This window comes from Molossus molossus, unplaced genomic scaffold (genome assembly GCF_014108415.1).
Source record: "Molossus molossus isolate mMolMol1 unplaced genomic scaffold, mMolMol1.p scaffold_m16_p_4, whole genome shotgun sequence".
NCBI classification, from domain to species: Eukaryota; Metazoa; Chordata; class Mammalia; order Chiroptera; family Molossidae; genus Molossus; species Molossus molossus.
The window spans coordinates 84,014,768-84,042,635 of record NW_023425377.1 but is presented as its reverse complement, the minus strand read 5'-3'; the positions used below and the strand labels follow the sequence as shown (position 1 = coordinate 84,042,635).

Genomic DNA, 27,868 nt, shown 5'->3' with positions numbered 1-27,868 from the left:
AAAATCATAGTCTGTGGCTCACAGGGTTATGGAGTCAAAATAAGCAACTTAATCTTCTTTCTTATGTGAGGTTATCCAAATTAATTAACTTCTGGGTATAGGTTCTTGGTCTAAAAAACAAACTGTTTGAACTGAATGATGTTTAGGGACTCTCTTATTCTCTGTAAAAACGGTGACCAAATATAACTAAATGAAATCAAAGGGAGATTCTTAGCTTAAATGCTGCTTAAACTTCAATCAGTTGTCAGCAATTTATGTATTTTTGTATAAGGAAGGCAAATCAGTCCTTTTATTGTTCAAATGATACAAGTTGTCATTCAAAGAAACATCTGGCTAGGTCTCAATGTTTCAGAAGAATAATATAAGGAAAGCATGTATAAGTATTTCTGCTCTAAATTTTATGGCTAGGTGTAATCTTATTGAAATGAGCAGGGTCTCTTACTTCATGGAGTTCTGTTTAGTATGAATGACACCAAATCATATTGGAACACTGCACAAAATAATACACAATAATACTGCTAAGAAAGAAAAAAGGTGATTACTTTTCCTTTTTACAAAGTAACAGGATTCTTTTCAAGAGAGGTTTTTGTTTGTTTGTTTTAAGGGGGGAGATCTTACTAGGAGAACAAGCAGTTATTTCTCCACTGTCATGGTAATTAAGAAAGTAAATATTATTTTACCAAACCAATAAAGCAAAACAAGGTCAAAACATTAAGAAAAAAATGTGGCTTCACAAAATGGGAGCTGAAGTGAAGACGACTTCGTGTAAAAAAATTTTAAATTGCACAGTGGTAATTAAAGGTAATAAAAGGCCCCGGCCAGTGTGGTTTAATTGGTTGGAGCGTCGTTCCGTGCACCAAAGGGTTGCAGGTTGGATTCCTGGTCAGGGCACATACCCAGGTTGCGGGTTTGATCCCCAGTCAGGGCACATGCGGGAGGGTAATCAATCGATGTTTCTTTCTCACTTCGATGTTTCTCTCCCTTTCCCTTCCTATCTCTCTAAAATTATATATATATAAAAAAAAAAAGGTTATGAAAGAATTATGGGAAGCAGTGCCATGCAAGTAGGGCTGGTTAACATCATTTAGAGATCACTACAGAACACAAAAGAATCGGCTCTTCCAGAGCCACTTCAAGTTTGAACCTATGTGACTCTTTTGTCTTTATTTTATTTACACCCACAAAAGTGTATACTATGTATCATTATTCAGTTGTTTCAGAGTCAGAGACTAGGAAAAGAAATGTTCCCTGCAGGTCAGGTTGTGATGACTGGCAAAACACTAGCAAGCTTGCATTGCAGTTGTCTGAACCACACCCAATCTGCAGTTAAATATAGAATTTAGTTTCTGGAACTATTGGTTTTCTTAACCTTCACAGTCCAAGTAGTCACTGAAAAAATTAAAAGTAAAAAGGAGAAAGGAAAGAGACTGAAACCAAAATCCAAGTACTAATAAACTGTCCTGGGAAGAATTCCAAAATGCAGAAAATACCAAGAGAATTTAATTACAGAAACCTCAAGCAACATTGTAGAAACACTCTACAGACTGATATGTCTCTTCCATGTTGATTCTCCCAGGATGTATAACACACTTACAGAAAATGCATTTGTGCACTAGACCCATGCCTCTAATTCTGATGAGATGTTCAGACTATATAACACGTCAGGTTAACAGCAGTGATACCAACTCAGAGCTATGATTTAATTTTGGTTTGTTATAATATTGTGGTTGTGATGCTACTTTTCTTCATGAAAAGTCACTGTTATCCTAAAAAACTATTTTTAGATGCTTAAATTTTGAGAAGATGAGACACTCTTAAGCTGAAAATTTTAATACTGATTCTTTGCCTGTTGGGGAAGCAATGGGAGAATATTTGGGGCTAATTTTTAAAGTTGTTTTGAAAATTGACAAAGGTTAAATCAACAACAAAAACCGTTTTCCTTATAATTTCATGGGGTTTGGGCTTTAATAGTAATTTTGTTTTATATTGTTCACTGAAGATGAACATGAAAAGAATCTAAGAAGAACAAAAAATATATTGTGGGTGTACTGATCCACTAAAAAAACAACAACGCATGCAATAGTTTTAATTTCAAACACACACAGAGGTATTCATTTGCCTTCATTTTCCTGAACACACTCAGACACAGACTCATCATTCAGCTAGTTTGATGAAAAATAAGAGCAATAAATTACCTAGACACACAAATCTGGCTCCAAAGCAGATATTCTTAACCATTATCTTCTCTTGTTTTTGCCTGTCACAGCTAGGTACTCTTAGATTTATTCCTGTATCCAGTTAAAGTCCTTTCCAAGCTGTTGCTTCTCTTTCTATCTTGCTTAATTGGAACTGAAAACCTGTATAAGGAGATTTGAAGGTTTCTTTCATCTTTCTGTCTTGCAACCAGAATAGGTACAATAGCCAGATGTCACTCTTCGGTGCCCTAGTCATATATCCAACACTCCAAAGACACACCAGTTTCCAAAGCTAAAAGACTATCCAGCCCCAAATGCTGAAAGGTTAAAAAGGAAAGAACACATCAGAAGATAGATCTTGAGAATAACATGCTAAGCGAAATGAGTCAGTTAGAAAAAAGCTAAGATCCATATGATTTCATTCACATGTGGGATATAAAACTGAAACATAGACACAGACAACAGTATGGTGGTTACCAGAGGGAAGGAGTGGGGATGGTAAAGGGGGATCAAATATATGTTGACAGAAGAGTACCTGACTTTGGGTGGTGGGCACACAACACAATACAGATCATGTATCACAGAAATATATACTTGAAACCTGTGTGATCATATTAACTAATATCACCCCAAAAATTTTAAAAAATGTTTTATTAATTTTTTAGAGAGAGAGAAAGGGAGAGAGACATAGAAACATTTATGAGAGAGAAACAGCGATTGGCTATCTCCTGCATGACCACTGGGGATCAGGTCCACAACCCGGGCATGTGCCCTGACTGGGAATCAAACAGGGACCTTTCAGTCCATGGGATGACGCTCAACCCACTGAGTCACACTGGCCAGGCCACCCCAATAAATTTAACAAAGAGAAGCTTTGATCCTAGGCTAAAGCATCCAAAATTTCTGACCATACACTCTAAAGATGTTTCAGGCCTATCAGGTTCATCATCCCTCTACTCCTTTCACTCTAAAATGTATTCTCTCCATCCCTAGCACTTTGCCTCATACCTAGTTAGCACATTATTGTATCTTCAAACAATAATGTGAACAAAGGGACACAGTTAGGTTTGCTGAATGAAAACCACATTTGAATCTTACATTATCTGTATATGCAGATATCTCAGACATACAATGCAGATGTTTTTCCCCTTGTGAACATGTAAACTACTTGAGGTAAGCATAGACAGTGCTAACACATAGCAGATGCTCTATATATAAATGACTGAATGAATAAATATTAATTATCTCAATCTATTTTATTCATTAAAATATAGTCAGGTCCTCGTTAAACAATTACAAAACTATTTTTAAATATGGGGAATTTCAAACCTTCAAAGTAAAATAAACCCATGAATCCCCTTGTACCTGTTATCCAGCTTCAACAATTAGAATCATTTTGCCATTCTTCCTTCATCTTTTCCCCATTACAATCTCCATATGCTCTTAGGCAGATGGAAGGTTGTAACTCGTGTTAACAAAGGCCAAATCCATATATTAAAAACAATCAGCATACACCCAAATAAAAAGAACACTCCTCTTAGTTAATAAGCAGAACTCAAATCTATGTTTAGCATTGTCTAAAGGTCTACACATGGCTGGGCCACTTATTAGGTTTGTGGCCCTGGGAATTTATTCAACCTCATAAAGCCTTGATTGCCTCATTAGAAAAAGAAGAAACCAGGCCTGCAGTGAGGAGTAAATGCAAAGGATAAACACAGGGTGGGGGAAAAGTAGGTTTACAGTTGTGAGTACACAAAATACAGAGTTTATTCTTGTATTATTATATTCTTTTCCATACAAACAACTGTAAACCAACTGTTGTCCCACCTGTATATATGAAGCTCCTAACAGTGCAAAAATAGCTTTATTGAGATATAACTCACACACCAAAAATTTCACCCTTTTAAAGTGTACAATTCAATAGCTTTTAGTATATTCATAGAGTTTTGTGAACATCACCACAATCAATTTTGGAAATTTTCATCACCACAAAAAGAACCCCAACACTCCTTCACCCCTCCCCCAAACACATACACATGAAATACCCCTATTCTCCGGCCCTAGGCAACCACATATCTACTCTCTGTCTCTACCGATTGGCCTATTCTAGATATTTCATATAAACAAGAATCATCATATATTATTATCCTTTGTGACAATAAGTGTTTCTACAACTAGATATTTTAAAATTGAAATGTGTGGTATATACAATGCAATGAGGTCAGAGAAGTAAGAAAGGCCAAAAAAAAGGGGAGGGGGAATATCTATCTATCTATCTATCTATCTATCATTCATTCATTCATTCATCCATCTTATCTATCTATCGATAGAGAGAGAGAGAGAGGGAGGGAGGGAGGGAGGGAGGAAGAGAGGGTGGGTGAGAAACAGAGAAAGAGAGAAAGTATACTATAAGCCAGGCACTAAGATAATGTAGCAGATATTTTTTTTCCCTCAGGTAGGGAATATTGCTGAAGTGCTCTGAGGATGGTAAGAGGTGAAAACACTAGCTGTCTAGTTACATGATAGCTAGAATTCTTCTCTTAGTGCTTCACTTTCCTCATTTAAACAGGAAGCAAGGTCTTAATGAGAACAAAGACAGGGAATATGCAGAGAGAACAAAGTGTGAAATAATTGTTTAGGAGAGTGAGAAGGAATGAACCAGGAAGGTAGAGTATGATTGTCTGGCAGAACTAAAGACCCACTTGAGGTTCATGGTCATGAATTTAAAATGAGATCAGTCAGCAGGGTTTTAAGTTTTCCTCCAGCCATATTTAGCTGCAAAAATGCAGAAACAGTATAAGAAAAAAATGCAAAACCAGAAGAGTTGGTTTTAACAAGGGTTCATTCATACTCGTGACTTTAACTATACCTAATACATTGATGACTTCTAAATCTCCATTTCTAGTGCCACTGATACCTCCTAACAAAAAAATTGAGGTAACTTCACAGTCAAAAGAACTTTGATGGAAAAAGAACATATATTCAACACTGGTTATGAGGAAGGCATTCTACTATATGCTTTACACATATTATCTCACATAAATCTTATAACTCTTCTCATAATAGCCATATCTACTTTATAGAAAATCAAAATTCCTAATGATGAAGCTGAGACTAAATATAAGTCTGTGTGACTCTGAAGCCCATTCACTTTTACTCTATCATAATAATTACTCTCCTTTTTATAAATATGGCAGTTGGGGATAAAAGATGTTGAATGATTTGCCCAAAGTCAAACTATTTTTGAAAGCACAGATACTGTCTCCCAGATGAATGCTCTTTGAACATCACCATTGCTAAGTTCTCCTTTACACTTCTTGCTCTGTCATCTTCTGTCTTCAATCTGTAGCTAGGTTAGCTTGGTTTTGGTTTTTATCTTCTTCTTCTTTTTGCTATCTATTACCTTCTATTCATTTTCCTTCCCTTTGCTTTGATATTATAGTCTGGGCTCTCACCACTCATGCATACATTACTCTAACAGCCTCCTAGCTGGCCTCAATCAATCCCTCCTCCAATCCATTTATATATAGGCTAGTCAATTCCTTTCTCTGCAGTTGTTAAAAATAAAATTTAATAATGAAATATCTATAGAATTGTGAGGATTAAATAAGATCAATTATCCTATGGAATAATTATCAATAAGATCAATAATTATACACAAACTACAAATCTTATTCAAATGTAAGCTATTACTGTCTTAAGATAGGGCAGAGAGCACAACTTATATTTATTTTACATTTACTCCCCTTGACCCTCAGCATCTGATATGTGCTCAAACACACACTTGACTGGCTGATTTCTTGCCCAACTTCCATACTTCCACTAATATTACCCAACAGAACAATCTGATCAGGTATAATTTCCTTAATGATGAATCCTGAAAGCCAAAGCTGTGGCATAATTAAACATGGTACTTATTTAATTATAGCATGCATAGTATGTTGAAGCCCTGAATAATCAAGGTAGAGATGCTCCAAAAGCAAAACCCTATGTTCTGCCACAAAGAATTTCCTGATAATCTCCTAACATTATAATATCATTTCTCTAAATGGTGAACTACCTGTCATCCATTAGAGTACAGCCAATATGTTACCACTTTGGTAAAGTCTTCCTCTCTTCTGCTTGTATGCAACCCATGATCCCACAAACGTATTACCTATCTTCATAACAGCATTTATTCCTCAGTTCTATAATTGCTTATATGCTAGCGCTCACCCCCACCTTCAGTGTGTGAGGTAATACATTTCAAGGTATCTAAAAAGTTGAGGAAACGTTCTTATTTATTTATTTATTTATTTTTATCCTCACCCGAGGATATTTTTCCATTTTTTGTACAGATAGAGTGGGAGGGAGAGAGAGGAAGGAGAGAGAAGGAAACATCGACGTGAAGGGACACATCGAGTGGCTGCCACCCGCACGACCACCCAGGGCCGGGGACAAACTGCAACCGAAGTACATGCCCTTAGCGGGAACCGAACCCGGGTCTCTCCGGACTGCAGGCCGACGCTCTAACCGCTGAACCAAACCGGCCAGGGCGAGGAAACGTTCTTTATAGAAGAATTCCAGCTGATTAATGCAAAAGAAATGAAAAAAATTGCAACACAACAATTTTGCAACTTCTAATGAAATAAGGAAAAAAGAATCATCAATAGATGACAAGACAGTAGTTTCCGATCCTGGCTGTACTTTAGAATCACTTGGGAACTTTTCAAATATATCTCTGCCTAGGCCCCACACTCAGAAATTATGATTCAGTTGGTCAGGAATAAATTCTCATCAGTATTTTTAAAAGCTCCCAGGTGATGCTAATATGCAGCCAAGATTAAGAATCATTGTTCTAGCCCTGGCCGGTTTGGCTCAGCGGTTAGAGCTGCAGTCCGGAGAGACCCGGGTTCGGTTCCCGCTAAGGGCACGTACCTCGGTTGCAGTTTGTCCCCGGCCCTGGTTGGTCGTGCGGGTGGCAGCCACTCGATGTGGCCCTTTCACATCGATGTTTCCCTCTCTGTTCCTCTCTCTCCCTCCCACTCTGTCTGTACAAAAAATGGAAAAATGTCCTCGGATGAGGATAAAAAAAAAAGAATCATTGTTCTAAAACTATTTAGTAGATGGGGAACTTGATAATAAGTGGATCAGGATGATAGCATGGAATCCACTGATTAATCTTAGAGTTACTAAAAATGGGATACCCAGACACTAAGTGCCTCTTTACATGATGCAAGAGGAAGAACAAAGCACCAGTTATGTGCCAAAGGAACTGAACCAGAATCTAGTCAAAGCTCTAGCCCTGGCTGGGTAGCTCAGCTGGTTAGAGCATTGCCCCCACATGCCAAGGATACAAGATACAACAAATGAATACAAAAGTGGAAAATGTCAATGTCTCTCTCTCTCTTTCTCCCTCCTTCCCTTCCACTCTATCTAAAAATTAATGGAAAAATATCCTCGGGTGAGGATTAACAACAACAAAAAGTAGCACCATTTACATATAAGCAACCATTATCATAACTGAAACAAGAATCATCATTTGTCCAGCCAATGTTCAAAATAATTTTTTTAAACACTTGCAGAATTTGAGTTATTATTCTAAGGTCTTTCACATCCTTGATTTTGTTGACTTGAATCCACAGGGTATTGTTTAACAAAATTTTGTTCCATATTTCCTATAACTGAATTCAATTTTGTTGGAAAGAATGCTCTGTTGGGGTGTTGTGTACATGCTCCAAGAGTACATAATGCCTGGTTGTCTGACTTTTGGGGATGTTAGCAGCTATCAATGATAACTGTCAGATCTATTATTTCATTAGGAGTTTGTAAAATGATAATATTCTCATTATATTATTCCTTTTTCATTTATTAGCTGAAATCTACCAGAGAAAAATTCTTTGGTTAATTGGAGATAAAGTTCATATGTGTAAAGCAGGCTAAATGCTCAGTTTTTTGCTTTAACAACTTTTAAATATTTAGTTGGGTTCTCTCACATTCTCCACGTGTGACTAATAATTTTTTTTTTTAGTATCATTACTATACATGGATTTTTAATAAGTTCAATATGCCTCTATCTATTACATTCGGTATCATTACTAATATTCATATTGTCCCCTTCTTTAGATAGTGGGTGTCTCTTCAAGTTAGCATTTGATATCACTCATCTGGAACGGCCTTGCTTTAACAAGATGTCCAGTCTCATCACGTATCATTTCCTTCCCCAGGCCTGGAATCAGATATTTCTTCAAGGAGTGCTAATGGGTACTTATGAGCACAACCTGGACCATAGGCATGCTAATTTCTTATTTATTTATTTATTTATCCTCACCCGAGGACATTTTTCCATTTTTTGTACAGATAGAGTGGGAGGGAGAGAGAGAAAGAGAGAGAAACATCGACGTGAAAGGGACACATCGAGTGGCTGCCACTCGCACGACCAACCAGGGCCGGGGACAAACTGCAACCGAGGTACATGCCCTTAGCAAGAACCGAACCCGGGTCTCTCCGGACCGCAGGCGGACGCTCCAACTGCTGAGCCAAACCGGCCAGGGCAGGTATGCTAATTTCTACTATGTTGGCCACTATCTACAGGCCTTTTGAGTAGGTAGAGCTGAAAAGTTCTCCCGTCTTCAAGAGAAAATATAATCAATTATATCATTGTTTATAATTTAAATTCAAGACTAAAGAATTTTCCCATCAAAATTATAGCTGGCTTTGTAGCAGAAATTGACAATCTGATCCTAAAACTCGAAAGAAAATGCAAAGGGACCCAGAACAGCTAAAACAATCTTAAAAAAAGAAGTAGCGGGTAATTCATTCTTCCAGATTTCAAAATTTACTACAGTATGACAGTAATCATGACAGTGTGGTATGCCATAGGGATAGACACACAGATCAATGGAATAGACCTGAGAGTCCAGAAATGCACCCTCACATTTACAGTCAATTGATTTTTGACAAGGGTGCCAAGGCTAATCAAGGGGAAAAGAACAGTTTTTCCAACAGTGCTAGGACAATTGGATTTCACATGCAAAATAATCATATTGGGTTCCTACCTCAGATCACATAAAAAATTAACTCAGCCCTGGCCGGTTTGGCTCAGCGGTTAGAGCGTCGGCCTGCGGTCCTGAGAGACCCGGGTTCGGTTCCCGCTAAGGGCACGTACCTCGGTTGCAGTTTGTCCCCGGCCCTGGTTGGTCGTGCGGGTGGCAGCCACTCGATGTGTTCCTTTCACATCGATGTTTCTCTCTCTCTCTCTGTTCCTCTCTCTCCCTCCCACTCTACCTGAACAAAAAAATGGGAAAATGTCCTCGGGTGAGGATAAAAAAAAAAAAAAAAAATTAACTCAAAATGCATCAAAGACCTAAGTGTAAAAGTTAAAAGTATGAAATTCTTAGGAAAAAAACAGAAACAAATCTTGGTGCCTTTGATTTAGGCAAAGCCTTCTTAGATAATAAAAGCACAAACAACAACAAAAAAACAAATTAACTTCATCAAAATTAAAAACCTGCCTGTTCCAAAGGCCATTATCAAGATTGTGAAAAGGAAAAAAATGCAGGGAAGATGGCGGTGGGCAGGACTGGAGAGTGGGTGAGTGTGTGAGAGAGTGTGTGAGTGTGTGAGAGTGAGCGAGTGTGTGAGAGAGTGTGAGTGGACGTGAGGTGGACGACCAAACCTGAGCAGTGCAGAGGCACGGAGCAGAGAGTTCCTGTGCTGTGGAAGGGAGCAGCTGGCTACCTCGGTAAGTGGCCCTTCAGGACGCTTCTCCCTGCCCGCGGGGAGGTCCCACCATTTTGGAAGATCCCAGGTCTTCCCTGGGAGGATACAGTGGGAGGGACTAGGGCCCAGCAACCTGAGCCACCAGTGCACCTGGCACAATCGGACCAGTGGACACTCTGTGTCAACACAGACTGGTGCACAGTAGTGGAGCTCCCAAGGTGCCGGTCACAGAAGCCGCAGACAGCCGACAGCCAGAGCCCAGCACCATACCCCATAGTAGCAGCCCGATCAGAGTCGAGATATACCCCAAGCAACAGAGGCTGAGGAGCAGACATCCATCCCCAGGCAACAGAAGCCCCCCAAACTACAGCAAAAGCTAAGCAGGAGTTGAGCCTCACAAGGCAGCAGCACTCCCCAGCCCCCAGCGGTGGGACCTGGGTCTCCACAGAGGCCTGTGTGGTCCAGTAGTTCACAGAGCAGTGGGAGGCCAGAGCCCTAGAGAGGCTGGTGCAATCCAGTTGCCTGCCTGCTGGAACTACAGGGTGCAGGGGCACCAGAGAGGCCTATGTGACCCAGTAGGGACTGTGTGATCCACTTATCCGCAGGACCTGCGAGGTGCTGAAACATCAGAGAGGCCTGTGCAACCCAGCAGAGACTGTGCGATCTAGTTACCCATGGGACCTGCGGGGTGCTGAAGCACCGGAGAGGCCTGTGCTACCCAGCAGGGACTGTGCCATCCAACTACCCTACCCTGGGGACCTGCAGGGTGCTGAAGCACCAGAGGACTGTGAAACCTTGCAGGGACTGCGCGATCTAGTTACCCACGGGGCCTGTGGGGTGCTGAAGCACCATAGAGGCCTGTGCGACCCAGCAGGGACAGTGCCATCCAGTTACCAGCAGGACCTGTGGGGTGCTGAAACACCAGAGAGGCCTGTGCTACCCAGCAGCCCATAATCGAGGCATAGAGCTGGGTCCCCAAAGGGACTGTGCAATCCAGTTACTCGCGGGAACTGCAGGGTGCAGGGGCACCGGAAAAGCCTGTGCGACCCAGCTGTACACAAGATAGCCTTAGAGGATGTGAAAATAGAGGCGGAGTGAATAGAAGCTACGCAGACAATCTCCCAGAACCAAACGGGAATTACATCTAGAATAAAGACAAATCCTCAGAAAAAAGCAAAAGAAAAGCAGCAGGACAGGACCATATAACCAGGAACACTGGTAGGACCTGCGGAGGCACCAGAGGATGGCGGGCTGGGAGCCCACAGACAGCAGCAGTCTTAGCTGTGAGCAGCGCCCTTGGGGTATAAAGACCAAGCCCGCTCCACAGTGCAGAGAGCCAGGACAGAGTACTAAAAGAGCCACAGCCACTTACCTGGAGGCTACGGCCCAGGGAGAGCAGACTGGGCTGGAACTCCGTGGGGACACCCGGGATTTGGAGGGCACTCAGAGGTTTTGCTGAGTTGCGGCCACAAAGGCCAGTGGCCAGTGTGCTCCTTCCCAGAGCTGTGGGGAAAAGCAGCAGCCCACCCCCTCCGAGATACAGCCTCTCCCAGGTGAGGCAAAAAAATGCAAACTGAGGCTCATTAACAACCAGCATCTATTCCACCCTCTGGAAATCCTCTTATGCAGAACACCAGGGCTGCATTCCAAGGCACTGAGTAACTGAGACTACTAGCCACCAGGAAAAAGCTAGAGGATAACTGAACCTTTCCTGGGCTTGCAAATCTACCCAGGAAAGTAAAATTTGACAGTGGTGTTTAACATGGGCCTACCCTAGCTCATCCAAACTCAGCAGAGGGAGCCACAAACAGCAGAACACCAACACCCACAGAAAAAATTTGGCTGGCTCCAAAACCCACTGAGATAGCCAAAATGGTGAAACAAAGAAACAAATCCCAAATAAAAAAACAAGAGACATCTATTGAAGATGAGATAAATGAAATGTAGTTAAACAAGTTAACAGAGCTAGAATTCAGAGTCATGATCTTGAGGAAGCTCAACAGCATATGTAAGAAAGGACATCAACACTATGAGTGAAGACATAGAAACATTGAAAATCAACCCATTGGAAATGAAAAACCACCAAGAAGAAATGCAGAATGACATAGCAGAAATAAAGAACACACTGGAAAGACTAAGAGTGGAGGAAGCTGAGGACCAGATCAGTAAATTAGAAGACAAGGGTAGAAAAAAGCAACCAATCAGAAAACCAAAAGGAAAAAAACAATTAAAAAATAGGAAGACAGCTTAAGAGAACTGTGGGATAACTGGAAATATAATAATATTCGCATCATAGGAGTTCCTGAAGAAGAAGAAAATGAGCAAGGGTTAGATAACATATTTGAAGAAATAGTGACTGAAAACTTTCCTAATTTGGTGAAGGAAGAAGGCATTCAAGTTCAAGAGGCACAGAGAGCCCCAACTAAGAACCCAAACAGACCCACACCAAGACACACAGTAATTAAAATGCCAAAAATTAAAGACAAGGAGAGAATTCTAAAGGCAGCAAGAGATAAGCAACAGGTTACCTACAAAGGAACCCCCATAAGGCTCTCGGCTGACTTCTCAACACAAACAGTACAGGCCAGAAGGGAGTGGCATGAAGTAATCAAGGTCATGAAAAACAAGGATCTGAGTCCAAGACTACTCTATCCAGCAAGGCTATCATTCAAAATAGAAGATCAAATAAAGAGCTTTCCAGACAAAAAAAAAGGCTAAGGGAATATATTAACACCAAACCAGCACTGCAAGATACGCTAGAAGTACTGCTGTAATTAGTAGAAGAAATAGCAAGAAACATAGAACCACACTAAACAAAAATGGCAATAAATAAGTACATATCAATTATCATCTTAAATGTGAATGGTTTGAATGCTCCGATAAAAAGACACAGAATAGCTAACTGGATAAGAAAGTATGACTCATCTATATGTTGTTTACAAGAAACCCACCTAACAACAAAAAGACTCACATAGGTTGAAAGTGAAGGGATGAAAAAAAATCTTTCAAGGAAACGGAAAGCAAAAAAACCCTGGGGTAGTAATACTCATATCAGATAAAATATATTTCAAAATGAAGGCCATAACTAGAGACAAAGAAGACCACTACATAATATTGAAAGGATCTATCCAACAGGAAGATATAACCTTGGTAAACATATATGCACCCAACATAGGAGCACCAACATATATTAAAAAAAATTTTTGAGGACTTCAAAGGAGAAATAAACAGCAATACAACCATAGCAGGGAATTTCGATACCCCGCTGACATCACTGGATAGATCTTCTACACAAAAATTAACAAGGAAACACAGACTCTAAATGAAGCGCTATATCAAATGGATTTAATAGAGATCTACAGAGAATTACACCCCAAAACTACAGAATTCACATTCTTCTCAAGTGCACATGGGACATTCTCAAAGATAGACCACATAATAGGACACAAACTAAATCTCTTCAAGTTCAAGAAGACTGAAATCATATCAAGCATCTTCTCAGATCACAATGGCATGAAATCAGAAATCAATTGCAACAAGAACATGCAAAGACATTTGAAAACATGGAAGCTAAATAGCATGTTATTGAACAATGAATGGGTTACCAAAGAGATCAAGGTAGAAATTAAAAAATTCCTGGAAACCAATGAAAATGAACACACAACAACACAAAATCTATTGGATGCAGCAAAAACAGTTCTGAGAGGGAAGTTCATAGCACTACAGGCCTACCTCAAGAAACAAGAAAAATTTCTAATAGGCTATCTATCTCACAACTTAAAGAACTAGAAAGTAAACAGAAAGAAAACCCCAGAGCAAGTAGAAGGAAGGAAATAGTAAAGATCAGAGCAGAAATAAATGACATGGAGACCAAAAAAAACAATTCAAAGGATCAATGAAACAAAGAGCTGGTTCTTTGAAAAGATAAACAAGATTGATGGACCCGTAGCTAGACTCACCAAGAAACAAAGAGAGAGAACCCAAATACACAAAATCAGAAATGAAAGAGGAGAAATAATAACTGACACCACAGAAATACAAAGGATTGTTAACAGCTACTATGAACAATTATATGGCAACAAATTTGACAATCTAAGCAAAATGGTCAAATTTCTAGAAACACACAGTCTCCCAAAACTGGACTGGGAAGAGACAGAAAACTTGAACAGACCAATAACAACTAAGGAAATTGAAGAGGTAATCAAGACTCTCCCAGCAAACAAAAGCCCAGGCCCAGATGGCTTCACGGGGGAGTTTTACCGAACATTCAAAAAAGAACTAACACCCATTCTCCTCAAACTATTTCAAAAAATTCAAGAAGAAGGAAGACTTCCAAACTCGTTTTATGAGGCCAGCATAATTCTAATTCCAAAACCAGAAAAAGACACTACAAAGAAAGAAAACTACATGCCAATATCCTTGATGAATATAGATGCCAAAATCCTGAACAAAATACTAGCAAATCAGATCCAGCAATACATTAAAAAAATTATTCACCATGACCAAGTGGGATTCATCACAGGGATACAAGGCTGGTACAATATTCGCAAACCAATAAATGTGATACACCACATAAACAAAATGAAGAATAAAAACCACATGATCATATCAATAGATGCTGAAAAAGCATTCGACAAAATCCAGCATCCATTTCTGATACAAACGTTCAGCAATGTGGGAATAGAGGGATCATATCTACACATAATAAAGGCAATATATGAATGACCTACAGCAACATCATACTCAATGGGCAGAAACTAAAAACATTTCCATTAAGAACAGGAACAAGACAGGGATGTCCACTTTCGCCACTCTTATTTAACATTGTACTGGAAGTCTTAGCCACAGCAATCGGACATGAAGAAAAAATAAAAGTGATCCAAATTGAACAGGAGGAAGTGAAACTGTCATTATTTGCAGATGACATGATATTATACATAGAAAACCCTAAAGACTCCATCAAAAATCTACTAGACTTAATAAATGAATTTGGTAAAGTAGCAGGATACAAAATTAACATCCAGAAATCGCCGGCATTCTTATACACCAATGATGAATTCACAGAAAGAGAAACTGAAAAAACAATCCCATTTACCATCGCGGCAAAAAAATTAAGATACCTTGGAATAATCTCAACCAAAGAAATAAAGGACCTATTTGCAGAAAACTACAGGACATTGAAAAAAGAAACAGAGGAAGATATAAAAAAGTGGAAGCACATACCTTGTTCATGGAATGGAAGAATTAACATCATTAAAATGTCCATATTACCCAAAGCAATGTACAGATTCAATACAATCTCCATCAAAATACCAATGACATACTTCACAGAACTAGAACAAATACTTCAAAAGTTCATATGGAACCAAAAATGATCCCGAATAGCCACAGTAATCTTGAAAAAGAAGGACAAAGTAGGTGGGATCACAATACCAGATATCAGATTATACTATAAAGAGATGGTAACAAAACAGCCTGGAACTGGCATCAGAACAGGCATATAGACCAGTGGAACAGATTAGAGAACCCAGAAATGGACCCAAGGCAATATGCTCAATTAATATTTGACAAAGGTGGCAAGAGTATACAGTAGAGTAAAGACAGCCTCTTTAATAAATGGTGATGGGAAAATTGGACAGCTACATGCAAAAAAATGAAACTAGACCATCAACTTACACCATACACAAAAATAAACTCAAAATGGACAAAAGACTTAAAATGTGACCCGTGAATCCATAAAAATTCTAGAAAAAAATGTAGGCAACAAAATTTCAGACATCATACGCAGCAGAATTTTCACTGATACATCACCTAAGGCAATAGAAACAAAGGAGAAAATGAACACAGGGGACTTCATCAAACTAAAAAGCTTCTGCACAGCAAAAGAAACAATCATCAAAATGGAAAGGCAACCCACTGTATGGGAGAACATCATTGCCAGATAAGGGGTTAATTTCCAAAATATATAGAGTACTCATACAACTCAACAAAAAGAAGACAAAGAACCCAATTAAAAAATGGGCAGAGGTACTAAATAGACACCTCTCCAGACAGGACATACAAATGGCCAAGAGACATATGAAGAAATGCTCAACATCACTAATCATCAGAGAGATGCAAATTAAAACAACAATGAGGTATCACCTCAAACCTGTCAGAATGGCCACCATCAACAAATCACCAAACAAGTGTTGGCAAGGGTGTGGAGAAAAGGGGACTCTAGTACACTGCGGGTGGGAATGCAGACTGGTACAGCCGCTATGGAAAACAACATGATGTTACCTCAAAAAATTAAAAATTGAACTTCCATTTGACCCAGTGATCCTGTTTCTAGGAATATACCCTAAGTAGCCTGAAATACCAATCAGAAAGAATATATGTACCCCCATGTTCATAGCAGCACTATTTACAATAGCTAAGATCTGGAAACAGCCCAAGTGTCCATCAGTAGACAAATGGATAAAAAAGTTGTGGTCCATATACAAAATGGAGTACTATGCAGCTGTAAGAAAGAAAGATCTCTTATCCTTTGAGACGACATGGAGGGACCTGGAAAGTATCATCCTAAGTGAAACAAACCAAACAGAGAAAGACAAGTATCATATGATCTCACTTATATATGGAATATAATGAATATAACAGTCTGAGGAATAGGGTAGACCCAGAAACATGGAAGTAGGGTACAGACTGACAACCCTTAGAAGAAGGGGTGGTGGGGGGTGAGAAGAGATAAACCACAGAACTTGTATGCATAACCAATGGAAATGGACAACAAAGCCGGGGACGGGGCGGGGGGGGGGATGGGGAGGAGGGTGTCAATGGGGTAAAAAAGGAGAAACATCTGTAATAAAAATAAAATAAATAAATAAAATTTTTTTAAAAAAGTTCTGTAAACATTATTTATAAGTAGGAAACTAAAAGGATAATTCTACTCTAGATCCAGCCTAAATATATTGAACATTTTATCATCATATTTAATTAATTTATACCATTGCATATACGAAAACTGATTCCAACTTTAAAAAGTACCGAGTATCTACTGCGGATCAGGTTCTACTGCTATAGTCAGAGGATTAATTAGCAAATCAAAGTTAAAAAAATAAGTACTTCTCACCTTTGGGACTAAGCATATTTAGGCCATACTCCTACGAAAGTTATATCTCAGTGGCCTCCCAGTATCACCTTAATACCAAAAACAGAAGAAAAGGTGACAAAAAAATAAATTATAGGCCAATATCTGTGATGAGCACAGCATAGATACAAAAATCCTCAACAAAATATTAGCACATTAAATACACAATACATTTAAAAGATTATACATCATTATAAAATGGTATTCCCAGGATGCAAGGTTGGTTCTATACCCATAAACCAATTAACATGACATACCATATAAACCAAATGAAAGATAAAAATCATATGATCATATCAAAGGATGCAGAAAAGCATTTGACAAAATTCAACATCCATTTACAATTAAAAACTCTCAGTAAAGTGGGGACAGTAGGAACATACCTCAACATAATAAAGGTCACATATGACAAACCCACAACTAATATCTCACTCAACAGTGAAAAGCTGAAAGCTTTTTGTTTAAGATTAGGAACAGACAAGCATGTCCACTTTCAACACTTTTATTCAACATAGTATTGGAAGTCTTAGCCACAGTAATCAGACCAAAAAAGAAATAAAAGACATCCAATTTGGAAAGAAAGAAGTCAGATTGTCATTATTTGCAGATTACATGCCACTACATATAGAGAACCCTAAAGATTCTACCAAAAAATATTAGAGCTGATAAACAAATTCAGTAAAGTAAATTGGTTGTGTTTTTATATACCAATAACAAACTATCAGAAAGAGAAATTAAGAAAAAACCTTATTTATAATTTCATCAAGAAGAATAAAATATGTAGGAATAAATTTAACCAAGGAGGTAAAAGACTTGTACTAGAAAAAGTATAAGACACTAAAGAAAGAAATTAAAGAACATACAAATAAATGGAAGGACATACAATGCATTGGAAGAACTGATACTGTTAAAATGTCCATATTATCCAAACCAATTTACAGATTCAATGCAATCCCTATAAAAATACCAACAGCATTTTTCACAAAACTGAAACAAATAATCCAAAAATTTATATGAAACCACAAAAGACCCCCAAAAAGCCAAAGCAATCTTGAGAAAGTAGGACAAAATTGGAGGTATCACATTACCAGGTATCAAACTATACGACAAGGCTATAATATTCAAAACGGCATACTGGCATAAAAACAGACACAAAGATCAATGGAATAGAACAGAGAGCCCAGAAATAAACCCATGCTTATATCTATGACAAAGGAGGCAACAATATACAATGGGGTAAAGACAGTCTCTTCAATAAATAGTGATGGAAAACTGGATGAATACATCCAAAGAATGAAAGTGGGTCACTTTCTTAAACTCAAAATAGATTAAAGACTTAAATGTAAGACCTGAAACCATAAAACTAGAAAGAAAACATGGACAGTAAACTCTCTGACATCACTTTTAGTGATAATATTTTTTTGGATATTGGGCAAGAGAAATAAAAAATAAGAGAGACTTCATCAAACTAAAGAGATTTTGCACAGCAAAGGAAACCATCAACAAAATGAAAAGACAGCTTACTGAATGCAAGAAGATATTTGCCAATAATACCTCCAATGAGGGGTTAATACCCCAAATTTATAAGTAACTCATACAACTTAACACAATAAACAATCCGATTATGAAAATGGGCCAAAGACCTGACTAGACATTTCTCCAAAGAGGACATACAGATAGCCAATAGACATATGACAAGATGCTCAATATCATTAATCATCAGGGAAATGCAAATTAAAACCACTATGAGATACCACCTCACATCAGTCATAATGGTTATAATTAATAAATCAACAAATAAGTGATATTGAGAAGTGTGGAGAAAAGAGAAAAGGGAACGTTGTGCACTACTGGTAGGATTGTAAACTGCTGCAGCCACTGATGAAAACAGTATGGAGGTTCCTCAAAAAAATTAAAAATAGAACTACCATATGACCCAGCAATTCCACTTTTGGGTATCTATCTGAAGAAAACCAAAATACTAAAGGACACATGCACCCCCTATGTTCATTGCAGCATTATTTACAATAGCCAAGATAGGGAAGTAACCTAAGTGTCCATCAGTATTTGAATGGATAAAGTAAAAGTGGCATATGTATACAATGGAACATACCCACAGCCATAGACAAATACCATATAATTACACTTATATGTGGAATCTAAAAAACAAAGTAAGTAAACAAAACAGAAACAAATCCATCAATTCAGAGAACTGATAGTTGCAAGATGAGAGGGGGGGTTAGGGAGATGAGTGAAAAAGGTGAAGGAATTAAAAAGTACAAATTGTAGTTATAAAAAGAGTCACAGGGATATAAAGTATAAAGTACAGCACAGGGAATATAGTCAATAATACTGTAATAACTGTGTATGGTGTCAGATCGATACTAGACTTATGGGGGGGAATCACTTCATAAGTTATGCAAATGTCTCATCACTATGTTGTACACCTAAAACTAATATAATATTGTATGTCAGCTATAATTGAAAATTTTTTTTAAATTCGCAGTGGCCTCCCACACAATTATTCAATTATTTTGTTGAAAATAAGATCAAAGAGTTTTCCAAACCATAAAGGTCTAAATTATAAAAAAATTATGCTAAAGTTTCTTAAATTATTGAGGATACTGTTAGATTATATTGATAGATATTAACTCATTTTATGAATTCTTAATGGTAAGATCATCTTATTTCAATAATACAGCATTTGTAATACTCCAAAATACTTTTAAAGATAGAACGTAGATTCCCAAATTACTTGTTTGAAATGAAAACTGTCCAAATCTATCCAAAGTGTCTTTCTTTGGAAGACTGCTCATAGGAAAAGGAGACATGTACCTTTCCATGACAGCCAGGCACTCCTTTCTCCAGGTAAAGCGACTCCCTCGTCGTAGTCGGAAGGTGCCAGATGTAGCAGAGACTGGGGGAGGCGTTTGTCTCCATTCTGGGTCTTCTATTGGAATAGGGGCTGGCCTCATACTTAGCGTAGCCCCTGAAAAAAAAACACAACAAGGTATTTTTAGCAAGTATCTTCTAATTTAGTAAAACCAATATGATAAATATAACATGAAATCAAGTTTCACTGGGGCCTCTCCAGTGAAACTTGCAGGTCCAATACATTTGATATTTATATATTTAAAAAATAATAAAAAATTACTTGACCCTAATAAAAATCCAAAGAGACAGAAACTCTCCTTAGAGTCATCATTAATTATTTTAAAATGTCCTTTTTTGTTGTTGTCATTTTTGCTTAATTTTTTTAAATAAAGCTCACAATCTATCTCTTTTGGGGAATAAGAAGTATGATATTTTGACCCGTGACAACCAGACTATCTTCCTCTGAAAAATCTCTCTTGAAATTCCTATTTGAAAGTTCTCATCTTTTTGAACAATATTTCCCATCTATGTTCTGAAACTTTCATTACCAAGGGACTTTTTGTTATTGAGAAAATGGAGCCCTTAAAGTAAGTATGCAGGCAGAAAGTGAATTTAAAATAACCCTAATTGTAAACTCTTAAAAGTCACAGATAGCATTAAAGAAAATAGGATAATATCTGATATGCTTTTAGTGTACTAACTAAATCTTCATAGGTCTACTTACCTATTAATGCCATTTATCATTTTCTGTTACCTCTGTGATGTAATTAAAACAAATGAAAAAATATTTATAATTAAGATATTGTCCTAAATCAGACTAGCCTTTTCTCAAATAACCTGAACTGGTCCATATGCATATATTCATCCATTTACCTACCATTTACCAAACCCTTTTTACATGGCTTGTTCTAGGCTAGAAGCAATGAAAAAATAAAGAAATCAACACTGTCTCTGACTTCCATAGACTTCATTCAAAGAATTTAAATATAACTTGGTATGCTGTCATAGAATTCACTCCCTGGCTCTCCCACTGGTCTGTCTTTCTTAAAAAATTTCTTTTCAATTACAGTTTACATTCAATATTATTTTGTATTAGTTTCAGGTGTTCAGCATAATAGTTACACAATTATATACTTTACCAAGTGTTCCACCAATATTTCCAGTACCCACCTGTCACCATATATAATTATTACAACATTATTGAGTACAGTTCCTATTCCCCCACTTTTCTTTCATTCTTTACATAAAGCATAATTATAATTATATCACTCTGCTGATCAAAGTCCTTCAAAAACTTCCCTCTGCCTAAGGAATAAAATCTAAATTTTTAATATAGACCTAGAAAAATAGGTCAGAATTGGTTAGAATTATGTGGAATAATAATGCACATATTAATAAATATATATTTATTTCTCTGTAACAAAAATCATATTTATTAATTATACCTTGCAATTAATACCACAGGTAGTATTTCTACTTTACTACATGCAGACCTATTTATAGATTCCCCAGGATTTTCACCAATCCTGATTTTCTTCTCCAAACCTGTTGTCCTTCAGCCTTTTCCAGTGGAGTAAAAACAGTCATCATTCTTCAAAATGCTTAGTTCTAAAACCTCAGATTCATCTTTGACTTCTCTTTTTCTCCAACAAACTATATATCCTAGTCCTCAGGCAAATCCTGTCAATTTTATCTTACATCCAGAACCAAACAATTTGTATTACTTTCACTGCTACCACTTTAGAACAAGCCAGAATTATCTCTCAAGTATAACTTCCTGAGATAGGTTCCAAAGATGGTCCTTCACAGGAAGTTCCACCTCCTGGTAATTATGTCCTTGAATCTGGGCTGGTCCTGTGACACATTTTCACAGCAGAAAATGGAAACAGTTCAAGGCTAGGTCATAAGAAGCTTTTAAGCTTCTGACTAGATCTCCCTGATGCTGGCTCTGGGGAAAGCCAGCTGCCGTATAAGTATGACTAACCTGAGAGCACAATGTTGTAAAGACGCCCAAGCTAGCCAAGTGAAGTGAAAGATGCTCAGCCAACCCCTAGGCACTCCTGTCAAACACATCCAAAGGCCAGACATTTGAGAAGAAAAGCCATTTTGGACATTCTAGCTGCAGGACACGCCTTGCTGACGACTGCAAAACCCAGCTAACAGAAATAAAGCCCTCGGCATCATTTAGTCCCAATACAAGCCATATGGTAGTCAGACTCCAAGGCGGTTCCTAAGGATCCCTGCACCTCCTGCTATTCACCCCATTGTGTATTCCCTTCCTTCCTGTACCAGGATGTCTGTGTGACCAATAACATATAGTACAAGTGGTGGTATATTACTTCCAATATTAGACTATAGAATATACTGTGGACTCTGTCTTGGTAGCCTGACTCTTGGATCACTGGCTCAGGGGAAACCAGCTGCCATGTTGTAAGAACACATAGGGAGCCAATGGCAAGGCCCATGTGGAGAGAACCTGATGTCTCTGGCCAACAGGCATTAAGGAACTGGGGTTTGCCAACCTGATCTTGACAGTACACTGTCACTCCAATAACTACAACCCTGGCTGACAGCTTGACTACAACCTCATGGGAACTCTGAGCCAGATCCACCCTAGCTAAGCCACTCCTGGATTCCTGACCCACAGAAATTGTGAGATAATACATGTTTGTTGTTTTTGGCTGCTAAGTTGTGGAGTGACTTGTACAGTAATATAGAACTAATATATCTCCAGTTGTTTATTTCCCCATATTCCTCAATGCACTGAGTATTATAATTATTACTAATTATTCATTTATAAACTTAGCATGCAAAAAATTTCCATTTAATGCAGACTTCACTATTAGCTAGAATGAACATATTTCCCTGTTTAATGACCATTATATATCTTTTTTTTTGTGAGTTTATATCTTATGTCCTTTTCTCTTTTGAGTTACTCATCTTATTGCTAGTCACATAGATTGCAACTATTTTTTCCAGCTTGTCACTCGTCTCTTATCTTTATTAATGGTATGCTTTGTGGTCCTAATTTTTATGCAGTCAAATCTGTCAATCTGTTTATTTATAGTCAATGCATTTTGTATCATTCAGAATATTTTTATAGTTTTTTAATTTTTGTATAAACCCTCGATACATGATTTCCTGTTGTGTGTGATGTAAATACTTAACTTCTTCCTCAATGGACAAGCATGTCATCATGCAATGATTTAGAGATTCATGGCTTAAAATGTACAGTAAACTATGGTGTGTTGCCATAGTTTAAATAAAGTTTTACTTGAACACAAACATACTCATTTGTGTACATACTTTTTTTTGGTTTTAGGTTTTTGTTTTTGTTTTGCACTACAGTGGCAGAGTAGAGTAGCTGTGACAAAGAACACATAACCTACACAGCTTAACATATTTACTATGTGGCCTTTTATAGGAAGAGTTTGCTGCTGACCCCTGGTTTAAAAAATTCCTGGCCTATACACTATGAAACTCTAAACTGAAACCCTTTTTTAGACAGTCAAAGAAAGAGGGTTTCATGCTGCCAAGATAACTTGGCAATTAGGTCTAGGCCTAATTCAAAGTTAACAAAGTTTAGGCATAAGAAGGAACTACAGAGCTGAGGGTTTAAAAATCTTCGTTTTGGTACTTTTCTGAACATAAACATGAATTACATACAGCCTGACAAAGGTGCTGGAATCTATCTAAGCAGACTATATAAATTTTGTTCTACAGCCATGATAAAAGTTCCAAACCAGAGCCAAGCTGTTACCATGGTTGATCAAGACAGAGGTAGAAACAGACCGGGTAAGGCAGTGGGTCCCCCCTCCTCCAGGTCCCAGCTCTGATAAAAGAATAGAGATTCGGGGCTTCAGTGGGTGGAGGACAGGGAATAGGCCAGTGAATTCCAAGCAGCAGGTCATATCTGTATTTATGGCATGCTTTCTTAGGTTAGCAGAGTGATAAATATGTAAAAATAAAATGAAGAATACAAAGAATCTTAATTCAATCATGAGGTTGAAGGAAATAAGCCAACTGATAATAATGGTTCCTTCTTGGTATTAAGGTTTATTGGTAATATAACTATGTTTCTTTATAATATTTTGTGTTGTCCAGATTTTTTATAAAATATTTAGATGAAATAAAGTTGGTCAGGAAGTAAAAGAAAGGGGGAGAGAAGGAAAGGGGGGGGGAAAAGGAGAAAGAGAAGTGAGTAATGGCCTGATTACTTTAAAAGAAATCAAGGCTGCCCTGGCCAGTTTGGCTCAGCGGTTGGAGCGTCGGCCTGCGGTACAGAGAGACCCAGGTTCGGTTCCGCTAAGGGCATGTACCTCGGTTACAGTTTGTCCCCGGCACTGGTTGGTCGTGCGGGTGGCAGCCACTCAATGTGTCCCTTCACATCGATGTTTCTCTCTCTCGCTCTCTCTCTCTCTCCTTCCCACTCTAGCTGAACAAAAAATGGAAAAATGTCCTAGGGGGGGGAATAAAAAAAAAAAAGAGAAAGAAATCAAGGCAATTTATGCACAGAAGGTAGAAATTCTGAATAATTTCAAACTTGTAAACATATTTCATTTGAAACATAATATTATCACTCTACTTTTGATTGAGGTTTTTTTTCCTCGTTCCTTTTTCTTTTTCAATGTAGTAGTATTTAAAATAGCACAGGAAGCACTCTGGAAACACTCCAATAAACAGAAATTTATTCTAGAAAACTTGGTTGTTCATTGTGCTGTAGTCAAATATGGGTTCGAAATGACTGACTCTGAGAGAAAAATACAAAGATACTAGAATACAGGAACAATGTATATAAGACGTAAAACCCCTCTGAATAAAATATAGGGGTTCTGGGTTTTTTAAACAACTCACTTTTTTTTTCCTTAGAGGAAGCGCGTTAGCTATTTTCTTTATAGAAACATTTTTTTCCACATTATATCTGGGCTACCATTAGGACAAAACTTTGTACATTTATATAGCAATTCTAAATATAAGGGAAAAAGAAACCTCTTCCTAATTTGGTGATAGTTTTGAAAATTTTGATGAATTTTTTTGTATATATAATTTTCTTATCAGGGTTATTTCTGGGTGAGCCTTCACCAATCGGCTAATAAAAGAATGACTACAAGCATGTTACTCCTACTCCATTCACAAAAACTAACTTCTCCAAAAGTAATTTCTTATATTCCCCATGTCACACACATGACTTCCCTGAGGCTCTGACCCTTATTTCTGTTCACCAAACTGACTTCAATGTGCTTGCAGCATAAACCTCTTGGCAAATTTTATGTAATTGTTTAGAAATATGCAGAATCTGTGCCATGAGCCAAGAGGAACTCAGCAAATCCTGTCTGCTATAGTAATGTTTAAATTAGACAAGAAAAAATTAAGCTATTGAGCTTAATTTGATTAAATAAGGAGGTTTTTGATGTCAATCATGCTCAATTTAGTACTCACTCCTTTAAAAAAAAATAGACATTTTCTTGTAAATGTTGTCATAAGAAACAAGATAAAATGTTTTTGGTCAGTTTCCATCAGACTATTTTATTAATATGCTTTGTCAGGTTTTGGTTATGCTGGGAAATTCTGATGATGGTTCTGTTTATCAGAGAACTACACTGTACCTATATGTATTGGATTATCAGTAACAATAACCTAAAGATCCATTCTATTAATTTTCTTGCTGAGTCCAATTAGAGAGAGACCAAAAACAAAACAAACCACCACCCCTGACAAAAACCCTTATCCATATGGCTACAGAGTGAAGAGATTGAAAAAGAGAAGAACTTTAATCAAGGTATACAGAGAGAAATATTCTTAGCCCAGGAATAGAGAATGCATAAACATTTTTTTGTCTGTTTTTGAAATGTTTAAATTTATATAAGAGATAAAATACTTTTTCATTATGTTATTTTTTCCCCTCAATTTTGAATTTTTGTCTCAGAATATAGGCAAAGGGATGGTACCATTTACACTTCTATTGATGAGCTGTTTATCCTGGACAGAGAAAAAGTTATAAAATAAAAGAAGGACCTATTAATAAAACTCACTGGCATCTTGTTTTTTACCTAACAGACTCTCAAAAGCAGACATAGACTATGTGAAGCTAGGTTCTCGGTTTTTTATATCTTAAAAGCTGTTCACATGGCAAATTAATTTCTTTTCGTCTCCCTCCCTCCTTCTTTTTCATTATAACTTATATTTATATTTTGAATATAGTACAAGTACATGGTACATGTACTTAGAAAGACATAAAAGGTTATTTAGCTAACAGTCTCTCAGGTCCCCTCCACTTGGCCATTCTTATCAATTCCTAACATGGCCTTCAAGAGATGTTCTGTGTTTATATAAGTACATACATGTGCATGCATGTATTTCTCTATAAATGGCAAAATGCTATAGTAATTGTATTATATATCACTTTATTCACTTACGAATTTAACATTACCACATATAAATCCAATTCCTATAAAACCACCTTTTAAAAAAATAGCTATATAGACTTCTGGTCAAGATGGTGGTGTAGGTAAATGCGGTATCAAGTCCTCCCACAACCACATCAAAATTACAACTAAACTACATTTACATCAAAATTACAACTAAACTATCATTCAAAACTGCCTGAAACTAAGCTGAATGAAAGTCCTACAACTACAAAACTAAAGAAGCAGCCACATTGAGACTGGTAGGAGAGGCAGAGGTGTGGACGGGCTGGTCCCACACCCACGTGTGGTGGACAAAAATCAGGAAGGACACCTCAGCTGGGAAGGTCCTCCCTGAGGACTGAGGGGTCCCTGTCCTACACCAGGTGCCCAGCTCAGGGTTCCAGTGCCAGGAAGAGAAGTCCCCATAACTTCTGGCTGTAAAACCAGCGGGAACTGAGGTTGAAGAGGCTGAGGCTGCGGAAGCCCCAGGCAGTTCCTCTCAAAGGGCCAGCACACGAACTAACTTGAACTCGCACCCTCTAGGCTCCAGAGTGGGGGAGGCAGCTCGAAAGGTACCAGAAACATAAGGGAAGAACTGAGTTTTTTGTCATTGGGGCAAGGGCTGGAGAGGCAGATTTCTCCAGGACAGACATGCTGTCAGAGGCTTCTGTTCCTTTGGTGAACCCTTCCCCCACAGAGCAGGCAGTAGGCCCCCATACCTGGGATTCCAGCAATCTGGCTCACACTTTTGCCCTGCCCTGGTGATTCCCTTAGGCCCTGCCCCACCCAACTTTTTCAGGCCCACCCAAGCTATTTTACCAAAGGAATGGCCTGTCTCGGGTCCTGCTTCAGATTGTCCTAAATTCTTTCAAACAAGCAGCATCTGGTCTCAGTGAACCCCATAGCTCTCGTTAAGTGGCTCCAAGTCTGACACCAGAAACAGCCAGCCTTGGTTCACAACTTGGCTTTTCCTAGGCACCTCCAAGCCCAGCACAAGAAGCAGCCATCTGCAGGCTGCTTTGTAGCTTATGCCTGGTGGCCCCAGGTAGAACACCAGGCAGTGGCTGACCTGGCCCCAGGGCCAGCACACCCTGTGGACAGCTTCAGAACTGCGAAGTACCACCACCCAACCACTCTACATGTGACACACTCAAGGAATGGACTCAGTAGGTACCAGAGCCCTGCTGAAGTAAGTCTTTCTCTGTGTGGTGGACCCCTGCACAGCTGATCCTCCAAGGGAGTCAGAGGTCGGTAGATAGTGGCCACAACGAGTCCTTGAAGCTGATCAGCCTGAGTAAAACCCTCTCATTGATGTGCCAACAGCAATCAAGACTCAATTACAACAGAAAGGTGTAAAGTCCACACAATATATGTACCTTGAGGGCTCAGCAGGGAGATCAGGTAGGCTGTGCCACTGGACCTACAGGCACCTACTATAATAGGCAACCCTAGGAAGCCCAGGAGACATAGTAACTCTACCTAATACATGAAAACAAACACAGGAAGGCAGCCAAAATGAGGAGACAAAGGAACAGGTCCCAAATGAAAGAACAAACCAA

General features: G+C 38.3%; 1 protein-coding gene across 6 annotated transcripts in view; it reads right to left on the bottom strand.

Moving 5' to 3' along the window:
• The window catches only part of HMBOX1 (homeobox containing 1), a 122,591-nt gene that overhangs the window by 36,279 nt on the left and 58,444 nt on the right, over nt 1-27,868 (bottom strand). For all 6 annotated transcript variants that reach the window (XM_036242166.1, XM_036242168.1, XM_036242169.1 and 3 more), the window contains exon 5: nt 19,864-20,017. In XM_036242166.1, coding sequence (XP_036098059.1) covers nt 19,864-20,017 — 154 coding nt within the window. The remainder of the gene's footprint in view (nt 1-19,863; nt 20,018-27,868) is intronic.